An 11,192-nucleotide genomic window follows, 5' to 3' on the forward strand; every position below is an offset into this window, starting at 1 on the left:
CTGCAGCACTTAATCAATACACATTCTCTGATTTTACTTTTTAATTGCTTACTTGAGGAAAATATCTATAAATGAACAATAAAAGAACAGGTTTATTTGAGTAATCTGACGTCTTCACAGGTTATTAGCAATCCTTCTAGTTGTCTAGAAGCTCTGGACGTATGTTGGAATGTTGTCCAAGACTCTGAAAGAGGACAACGAGTGTACCGTGCTTGTTTAGAAGCATTCATTAAAATCGCCTTTCAAAGAGATCTTATGAAATCTGATTCAGATATTTTGACTGGCAAATTGAAAGAGGTAAATGTTAAGATTGTAAACATTCAAAACACACACACATTTTTCTATACCACACATAAAAACACACAAATTAGACATTTGTTTGTGATTTTTTTTTGACGAATTGTTCAGAGGAAGGTGAAATTAATTATGAAATATATTAATGAAATAGGTGCGGCCATATGCCCTCACTTTAAATCCTTTCATGTATTCAAATAATGATCAGATTTATAAATGTAATCGTAATTGTGAAATAATACCCTTTACAGTTTTCTTTGAATATATCTCTTTCTATTCCTTCAAAACAACACTAAACTAAAAAAAAATTCTTTTAAAATGGTCTTTCATTTCAGATTGCCAATGACTTTTTTGTTGCCGGAGAGAACAAACAAGGGCTAGTGAACTTACTGGCCAATCAAATGTCTGAATCACTACTGGCTTTAGCAGTAGACGACCCACATCAATGTGTCTCTACAGCATTAAGATATTTGGATGTCCTCCTTAACTTCTATTTATTTTGTCCATCACTGAACAAAGACTTAAGGTAAGTAAGTAGATTCAAGGTAATATCATTTTACATTTGTAGCACTGTACATATAAAAATAATCAAAATATTAATTGTTGCAACGGCATTGATTCCATATATTACTTTATTATAATACAGCTGAAACTTCTGGAGTATTTTTAGCTTACCTCAGCCCTGCTTTATGAGGGCGTATATCAGTTGTTTTTAGAAGTGTCTTGATTGGGTTGTATTTACTGTATATGTGAGGTATTGTGACAAAATGAGACTTGTACGCCAGATCAAGTTTAATATATTTTTTTATAGCAAATGTTCTCACGAGAGTTACATAAGTTAAAGGTTTTTTTTTTCAAAGTTGATAGGATAATTAACACAAATTTATCTTTAGACGCTGAATTGCCGATGCTGAAAATGATCTTACTGTGGTTTACTCAACCTAGGAACCTGAGTTAAACTGCATAATTTAAGGCAGTATTTCGTATTTATAATTATGTAATCCATAAAGATATTTAATATAGGTACAAACAGGTTTAGCTAATCTTTCGGTATATTACCTGTCAATGACTAACGCTTCATGAATATTAGAGGAAAGTGTATTTTAATAGCTGATGTTTCCAACATTTAATTGCTCAAAAAGCAGTAATTAATATGAAAATATGTCAATTGGACTGTATGTACATATTCTCTGATTCTGAACATGACTTACTAGGTTCACACAAAAATACCATTTCTGTTGTGGTAAATGATTTCAGAACATATATGTGCTTATAAATGTGTGTAAACTGTACTATGGATTTAGTTTGTTTCTTCAATTCAGGCATTTTACCGAGTGTTGGGACTCAGTTAGGCCTAGCCCTGGACGGCTGAGGGTAGGGGTTGCCGAATTACAAGCTATTGTAGTCTTATGTACGCATACCATAAATTTTAGACATTTAAAATGCAATATGTGTTTATGTATCTTACCTTTCAAAGAAATTGCCAAAGTAAAAGTTTAAATATTTTTTTAAAATATTATACGTCCAATACCGCCACTAAAATATCCGCTTGTCTCGTGTGTGGAAGTTGCCCGCTTGGGTTCAAACAACCTTATTTGCATATCAATGAAACACAAGACATCACAAACTAGAGAACAATAGAATCTAGTCGCGTTTCCAATCTCCTTGTAAAGATGTCTCAGTCAGCGTTAAAGTGAGAAAACTTACACATACATAAAGAATAATAAATGGTATAAACCAATCGAAATCAAGTAAAAGATACAATCAGTTGATCAATTACAATTAAACCATGATAAGATGTCGGCGAAATGATTAAGTAAGCGGTAGTTTATTGGCGGTGCCATCGAACCAGCTTAATGCTAAGACTTTAATTGAGAGTAATTTAACTACAGTAAACTATAACAGGAAATAAAATATAGTAAGATTTATATAAGGTCCTATATAATTAAAACAATTGTGGAATATAAAATAAGTTGCAGGAATATAATGGTATATGCATAAGTTTAAATAATATAACACATGGAATCAAGGAACATAATAAAATTTACATAGGTAGAAATAATATATAGCATATATCTATGTTATCTATTTAGATATATCAATAACTCATTTTTCATTCTTTGTACAAGACTTTTAAAAGAACATGATGCTGCACAAAAAATAAATGCGGATGAATTTTTGGTTCCTATGCTTTCAAGCAAAGGAACCTTTAGGATACCCTTCGTGTGTATGCATGTATGTATGTATGCAACATTGTTTTTTGAAAACAGGCAAAAGTGACTTTCCAGATATAAAACTGGATATGACCTGCTCTATTTAATAATTTTCTATTTTGACAAATATTAAAGTGATAACTAATGAAAGACAATACCCCCTACCCTTGAAAAGACTAGTAAACTGTATGATAAGAGGAAAACATTTATGGAATAAATGTATCATACGCCTCATTATTACAAGAGTAAATCTGGTTAGGTAATTGAGATACATCATCAATAAAACTTTCAGGTACAAAGTTATTATAATTTCAATACATAACATTTTTCTTAACGGTGCCAGATAAAAGAATGTCAGCAAAAGCAGCAAATATTGACAAATTATCAGAAATGTTACATGCAATTGTACCAGAGTTAATTATGTCGCTATGAATATTTATATAAATGTGGTCAATACCACAATGTGATCATACCATGGACCTGTTTCAAATTATGACCACTACTGTATGTTGTGCACCCCACCACATTCTACGTGTGGTGGTAAGTGCTATTGCTATGAAAGCTAATAATCCATTAATTAATAATATTATTTGTATGAAGCAGCGTATGTTGGTTTCGTTGGTTGATTGTGGTGTTGATATGGTTGTACTGGTGGGCATATTGTCATATACTTCTTCATTAATTTGGACATCTTCCACCTGCAAAATTAATAAAATAAAATAAGTTTTTTCATTTATTAAAATCATGCACAATTCTATTGTTAATTCCAGTCTCTATACAAGGCTATAAGCAAGAACATTTTAAACCACGGACCCACTAATACTGTGCAATATCACATAATTGGTACAGTTTTTGACTTAAAACCTTGGGATGTACATGCAAATGACGGGAATGTAGTATACAACAGGCCTAGGATTTGTCTTGTATTTTTTTTAAAACATGGACAATTCTGTAAAGTATCTTTCCCATAACTAATCCTATTTTTTCTATACAGTAGAGTATTTTATCATTGTACTTTTCTTTAAATTGTGTTCTTGATATGGTTATACGTCTGGGTTTGTTTTCTATCATTTTTCATTACTTTTGCCAACATTTTGTCCTTTTTCAAACCATACCTTTTGATGGGTTCTGTCATATCTTCTTTCACGTTTGTGTAAAAACTTAGGAATCTTAGTGTCTAACATATCATCTGTTTTGACATCTTGTGGCACAATTTTGTTTTCGTTTCCATTTCTGTTTGCCTTGTTGGTGTTTGTTCCTTCTGTACATTTTACATTAGTGATAGTGATTATAACGAAGATGAATACCAAGCAATTTGGAAGAACTGCATAAATATAAAAACAATAATTGAAGATCACTAATATTTGAATGGAATTGTAGATTTTAATACTGCTTACTGACAATGATATTTGGCAATAGGGCAGAAAAATACAGGCTGTTATTAAGACTAAAAGAATTTTATGATGCTCAAGCAAACAAAGTGACATTAAAAAATCAAGGATTGTTGAGCATTTTTTTTTTCTGTGGGCATAGGCATAATTCTAGGGTTCATTGCCAATCATCCATTTTGGTTGAGGTACCGCATTTATTATTTAAGCATTGAAACATATTTTTGGGTTCCATTTTGGTAAAACAAACAATATTTGAAATTTTGGGTCTGTTAGGTGACACCAAGTTTATTTTTGCATAATGATAAATATCACCATATTTTTTAAGTGTACTTAATATCTATTTTATATTATTATTTTACATAGCAATATCTTCCAATTGTAAGCCTCCTAATTACGAACTACCAAAACATTTAAAATTTACAAAAAAACAAAAAACAAAATCTCCCAATCGCATGATGAGTATCTATTGAGGTGTGTTATAAAACAAAATGTACATTAAGTGACATATATGTTACTCTGATCTTTCTAAACAAGCAAACATAACTTTCCAGACATCTGTTCATTAATAATTTTCTTACGCAAACTAAACTGGATATGATGTGCCCTATGTATTGATTTTCTATTGTTGACAAATATTAAAGCCATTACTAATGACAGACAATATCCCCTATTCCTGAAGAGACTATTAATCTTATAAGATGAAAGAATTTATGGAATGTTGTTGACATTACTGTCTAAAATGTGATGGTTTGGGCTCTCTATGGACTCTCGTGGATATTATCTTATATTGCTGGCTGATGTGAAAGCCTAGCCAAAATGGTAGTACGACAGAAAACTTTACAATCAAAAACTTCCAATTAGGCCTATGTAAAGTACTGTACAGTATTTATTTAAATTATGAAAATTTGTTATTCAAAGTATCATGTTATTGTTCAATGGCTGACATTGCTGAGAATTACTTACATAACAAACTGGTGTTTATTAGAACGATTGATATTAGGCACATTGACATAAGTTTTTGTCATAAATTTATGATCTGTTCTTCATGATAACTTTCATGTTAGAGAAAACAGCTCATATAGAAACCATCATCATCATCTATCTATTATGTGCAGCGTTGCATGAAAACTACCAGAATCACAACCAATGAATTTGGGACATGCTTGATAAACTGATTGGTTGAATTCGATCTCATGAATTAATTTATCACGTTAACCAAGGTTAATCATGATCAATCAACATCAAGGGTGGATCGAGGATTTGAAAGAATGAAGAAGAGGTTTTCAGAATGTTTGCTAAAAAAAGCCAAAATTAAAAAGTGGTGGGGGGGGGGGAGAGTGTCCGGATGACCGGAAATAAGCTTTCCCGACTTGTGAGGGGTCTTTTAATGACCTTTAAGTTTTTCAAAATTCAAGGTTCCCCCTTTTGAAAAAGGTCTGGTAATTTTATCTCATTCTATAGGCCTATATATAGAGAAAAAATCAAAGACATAGGCAATATATTATTATATTCCAACAATATTTAGTAGTTGGATAAGTAGTCCAACAATATTGAGTAGTTTTATACATAGTCTTTCTTCCATGGATTGATGAACTGATAGGCCTGAAGAATGCACTTTCGTACATAAATTATTACGACGTCGAACAAAAAACAGTGTGTATTTTATTTAATTGAAGGCTAGTTGTTCTAAACCTAGTTTGTCTGATCTATGTAAGCAAGGACCCAGTAGTAGTTTGTTACGTTTTTTCACAGAGGGGTGTTCGTCCAAACCTCCTGAACCCCCTCTGGATCTGCCACTGAACATGCTCCACTGAATCACAATAAGGTGGTTAAGCTGAGTATGTTATTTGATTCTGGTAGGTTCACATAAAGTGACTGGCTTGATCATGATCTGCTGGATCATGATAAACTCTGAATGTGAACCTAGCTACTGTGTGCGTTTGTTGTGTTTTTACAAGCAAGATTTTGTGAAGTAATAAATCCTACCGTTTATCATTTAGGCCTAAAACGACACAAACCAAGAACTTGAACGTTATATTCATACAATTAACAACTTGTATTGAGATTTTTTTTTTACATTTAAATATTGCACTTCCTTTTTTTTATTTTTGCTTCAAAAAAAATTTTTTTTTATTAAAATGTTTTATTGGGTGTTGCCTAAACAGGAGGCAAAGCACTGTGTGGGGGTTGGGGAATTTTCCCTCCCATCGTTCGAAATTTAAAACAAATTAAGACCCCTAGAAGCTCTTATAGAGCATATCAATCTGACTAATAAAGTTAACTATTGAAGGGACCAGTCACCATTTGTTGCCCAGGTTCCCTGTCTATATGCTGTAGTCTGACCATTCCTCACTATCTAGGCTATAGTCTCACTAGGGAGTTGTTGTCTTACCATGGTCTGACAATTCTTCACATAAGCTTTTCTAATTGTTAGGTTTTCATCACCATTGAGTCTACGGTTTTGGCTCATATATCTGTGAGATACAATGCAGACATTGTTTCTGACAGCATTTTGCAACTGGATCCGTGTATTGAAGTCATAGTGTGTTGCACTGCGACATACAGTATGCTCCATATGAAGATAGTTTTATTGGTCTGTAAAGCATGTGCTAACATTTTGTACCTTTGATACTTTAACTATTGTTAATAACGAAACGTACCATGTCTCCAAGTTAGGCAGACAAGGTCTTATGTACTCCTCTCAGTTGCTGATGTTTCGTTGATACTACAAAATATTCAACACTTATTCTTGTGAATAAGGGACAACTTTTTCTGCCCCAAGTGTATTGTTCCTTAATAGACTTCAATATTTACAAATATACCAAAAAAGTCTTACCTCCCATGTTGCTTCTATACTGTAGTTACTGTAGGTTTTTTAATGGTAGACCGACAACCTTGTTCAATAAAAATGTTTCTTACAATGACTAGACATTCAAATCGCATAGCCTTCGTGGATATTATCTTATATTGCTGATGTGAAAGCCTAGCCAAAACGAATGAAAACCTTACACTCAAAAACTTCTATTTAGGACTATGTAGAGTACTGTATTTGTTTAAACTATGAAAATTTGTTATTTAAAGTCTCATGTTATTCTTGAATGGCTGACATGGCTGAGAATTATTTACATAACAAACTGGTTTCTATTGGAATGATTGATATTAGTCACTTCACATAAGTTATTGTGATAAAGTTAACATGATAACTTTAGCATGTTAGAGAAGACAGTTTACATATAGAAACCATCATCATCATCTATTTATTATGTGCAGTGTTGCATGAAAACTACCAGAAGCACAACTAATGAGGTTGGGACATGTTTGATAAAATAATTGGTTGAATTCGTTCTCATGAATTAACTTATCATGTTAACCAAGGTTAATCATGATGAATCAACATCAGGGGCAGATGGAGGATTTGAAAGAGGGGGTTTAGAATGTTTCCTAAAAAAAGTCAAAATGAAAAGGGGGGTGGTACGGGGACCTCCCTGCGAAAATGTTGATTTCTATATGAACAATATTTAGTAGTTGGATAAGTAGTCCAACAATAATGAGTAGTATTATACATAGTCTTTTCTCCAAGGATTGATGAACTGATAGACCTAAAGAACGCACTTTCGTATATACATTATTACGATGTCGAACCAAAAACAGTGTGTATTTTATTAAATTATTATATTTGGGTAGATCACATTATAAGCTTTCATTTTGTCTTTGAATGGCTTTCCTACTATAAGTAAATCCAGAGATGTGAGAAAATCAGCCTCAAAGATAAACTAACTTGTACAAATAATATGACTAGAATTACAGAAAATGTGCAGAGAACACTGTTTTGGCAAGAAAATTCACTTACAAAGTATACAATCATAAAATATAAGTATCAAGTTATTCAAAAACATTAAAATAAAAATTTTGTAAAATGTTGACTTTGGCCTGTTTTGGTGAATATCTCAATATGATTTCACCAACGATGCGTCTCATTTCGTGGTGAGACCTCACAATTAGGAAGAAATATACATATCTTATCTTTGGAGATTTCAAGGCAGCAGAGGGCGTAATAAAAATGAAGAAAACATTTTTTTCTGAATTTTCCACTTTTTGTGGTGGCGGGTGCGCTAATAAAATGTTATTTTTATTTGAAATCATCAATATTTGTAATCGGCGGGTTAGCTAAATAAGGTATAAAAACAGTCTTGCCTAAATAAAGAGGTCTAGATATATCGTCGGCATCATTGCCACCTAGAATTTTAAAATAGATGCAAAATAAGGAATTACTATGTTGTCAATATGAAAAAAAACTTCTGACACAATTTTTAGTTTTTTCTCCAAACTTCATCAAAAATATAATATTTTAATAACAACAATAATAAATATTAAAGAGTATAGAATGGAAAGAGGTTTGTATGTATTTTGTTTCGAATACACACATTGTGTAGATAATGGCTTTTGAAATTGTTGACCTATATGTGGGTATTCTTGCTAAATCAGGAGAATTGGATCTCCTTCCATTCTGTATTTTTTGGTAATAATATGTTGTTTTTTGTGGTGTGAAATAATAAGGATTTTTTAAAGAGTGATGAGGATCCCTTTGACTGGGCAATAAAGAATTGTTGAGAATAACTAGTGTGAAAAGGAACTAATATGTAACTGTACATTAAATTTTGTGGTGCATCTGGTTTGTAAAGGGGCTTTGAGAATCTTGCACTGAGAGGAAAGGTTTAGGGGAAGGGGAGTAGAGAAAGAAGAATACTCTTGATGGACAGTTTTTAGAAAGCTAGAAAAAGAAGAAAAAGACCATTTAGTGATACTGTTGGTGGTAATATTATCAGTTGAGGTGAAATACTCATACCCATAGACATTATAACTGTTTACTTTTTTATTTCAACAAAAGTATTTGTGAAAAATATCCATACATGATCTATATAAATTTGAAGATGTTCTTACATTCAACAAGTCAAACACCTAGCCACACATAAATAAGGCATTTTTTCTTGTTATGATTCACCTTAAATTGGAACTTAACTATTGGCATAATATATCTCATGCATGTTTAGCGAGTTTGCATGGTTTTCAATAAATCCTGACGTCTGTCGTTATACAGGGAATATGAAAATACAAATATCAAATTGAAATGCATATACTGTTCAAAGAGAGAAAAGTAAAATTAAAATTTATGAAGACTAAAAAGCGATGTCATGGCAATGTAGAATTCCTAGTTTATTGTTCATTTAAAATTTTAACCTTGTCAGTTCCAGGCTTGGGGAATTTATTTTAATATTTATTCATGGTAGTAATGGCAGTGATTATAGTGGTTAGAGCATGAGATGCAGAATCTTGAAGACAACCTTGGAAGGAGGTGGTACTGGAGAGAAAACTAGTCAGCCAAAAATTGAATGGCTAACAGGAATTGATAGACCTGATGGACTAAACATCATTGAGGGTCTCCGGCATATGATTGATTTTTTTTCAGGGTGTATTATTTAAACAAATATATTTCCTTGTTCTACTTTTATTATATTTAGACAGACATACCACCAAAATAAGATATGAAACTGAATGCAAAAATGTAAGCATATTACTCAAAATATATTCTTAAATACCCTGTTGATTAATTGCATATTAATAATATTTTTCGTTTAATTTCGTTTCATTTATTTTATCACACGATAAAAATATATACATACAATAAACAATCATAATCAAATTACAAATTACAAAAAGTAATTAAAAATTCTAGTTAAAATTAACAAAATTCTAAATGATACAAGGTTATCGTGTGAATGGTGGTCATAATAATTTTAAAGAAAACCTTAAGGCATGACCAGTCACAAAAGTATAAAGAAAACAATATCAACAGGAGTAAAGGAAGAAAAAGCTTAGTTTTTACATTGTTTGTGTAAAATGTTTGTGTACCATATACCTGAAGCATAGATTGTTTATATTTGCATTTGAAAACTAGCAATAGAGATTTTTTGTTTCTTGTCCAATGATATATTTTTCCATAACTTGGGTTCAAGATATATAATAAAATGTGATATGAATTTAGACGAGCGCATTTTGGTTTGGAAGTTAGTCGCAGAAAAGCATGTAAAGTAGGAATGAATATTGGAATGTTTAGGTTGGACATTGAAGTTTAGTCAATCTTTGATAAGTAAATATATTTGTTTAACTGCAGTGTTAGAAGTACTAGTACAGTACTATGCATTAACGAAAAGACAGAATAGTGACCAGATATATCTGAAAGCAGTATGTCAGGATGTGTTGTGTCGGTAAGATTATTGGAAAATACATTGTCAATTAATGTTGCAGTTTTGGTTGTTGTTCTTGTGGGGTGGGATGGCAGAGGGAGAAAATAGCAATTAAACATTGAGGTAAGAAAATCTGAGGCATTGTTTTGAAAAGTGGACTTTAGTAAATCAATACTGTATTGAAATCGCTGCTAAGGTAAGCTACCTTCTTTCATTGTTAATTGTATCAAGAAGTTCAGTTATATTTCAAGATATTCAAGATTAAATGATTTTATAACTGAAAGTAAATACTAGAAACTATATATACTATATAGTATAGTATTTTGATATAGTGATTTAAATGTATATGGAAAAAAACTCGGAATCACCAAACAGACTAAATGCACACATACATGGACACATCATCTTCATATATATGTATATATCAAGCTATATACATTTATAGAGACCAAATTATATACTATATTAATATATATATAAATATTCATTCATATTATACCACTCAACCGTTACCATGTTTTGTTCACCCCACATAGTAATTAAAACTTACAGTTTGTAGCTAGGAAGTCATAGTAAATAATGTTCATATAAAGTTTGTTGCATAGCACCATAAACACATATAAGCAAATTTAGGAAGTATCCGGTTCTACCAAGAACAAGAGGTCCGACTCTCATGGTTTTGTTGGTGCGTAATCCTATTTCAGAAAGTACTGCTACGAAGAAGCGTGTCCTTTAAAGATGAGCTTCGAGCGAACTCTGTTTATAGGGCGCCCCATCTCGTGGCAATACTTTTTTTTTTACATTCGTTGCGTGCACACAAAATCAGTGAAGTCGGACCCTTCGCAATTCCATACTCTTTGGTTCTACTGTAAATGGCTAGATCAGATGTCTTCTATACTAACATCATTTGCGTAAAGAGTAATTTAGCTTAGGTTATTTTTAGGGATTTTTCCTTTTTTAGTTCCTATGCATGTAATGCAATAGGAACTATTGTAATCACTTTCACATTTCTTTTGTTTTTTATTGTGTGTAGTATGTGTGTGCGTATG

General features: G+C 31.8%; 2 protein-coding genes across 3 annotated transcripts in view; one reads left to right on the plus strand and one right to left on the minus strand.

The window, feature by feature from the left end:
* LOC117107767 overlaps positions 1–967 on the plus strand; it is a 3,325-nt gene extending 2,358 nt beyond the window's left edge. The window contains exons 4-5 of the mRNA XM_033249535.1: positions 121–297; positions 630–967. Of these exons, the coding sequence (XP_033105426.1) occupies positions 121–297; positions 630–824 (372 nt within the window). The 3' untranslated portion in view covers positions 825–967. The remainder of the gene's footprint in view (positions 1–120; positions 298–629) is intronic.
* Positions 968–2,968: 2,001 nt separating this feature from the next.
* Positions 2,969–11,192, minus strand: part of LOC117107768 — an 18,261-nt gene continuing 10,037 nt past the window's right edge. The window contains exons 1-3 of one of the 2 annotated variants that reach the window (XM_033249539.1): positions 6,735–6,922; positions 3,623–3,831; positions 2,969–3,205 (exon numbers count right to left, since the gene is read on the minus strand). In XM_033249539.1, the coding sequence (XP_033105430.1) occupies positions 2,993–3,205; positions 3,623–3,831; positions 6,735–6,741 (429 nt within the window). In that variant the 5' untranslated portion in view covers positions 6,742–6,922 and the 3' untranslated portion in view covers positions 2,969–2,992. Of the gene's footprint in view, positions 3,206–3,622; positions 3,832–6,734; positions 6,923–11,192 lie in introns of those variants that run through there. The other variant, XM_033249537.1, reaches the window with a different exon arrangement.

This window comes from Anneissia japonica, unplaced genomic scaffold (assembly GCF_011630105.1).
Source record: "Anneissia japonica isolate Jap-2015-1 unplaced genomic scaffold, ASM1163010v1 scaffold287871_len1641731_cov197, whole genome shotgun sequence".
Classification (NCBI taxonomy): Eukaryota; Metazoa; Echinodermata; class Crinoidea; order Comatulida; family Comatulidae; genus Anneissia; species Anneissia japonica.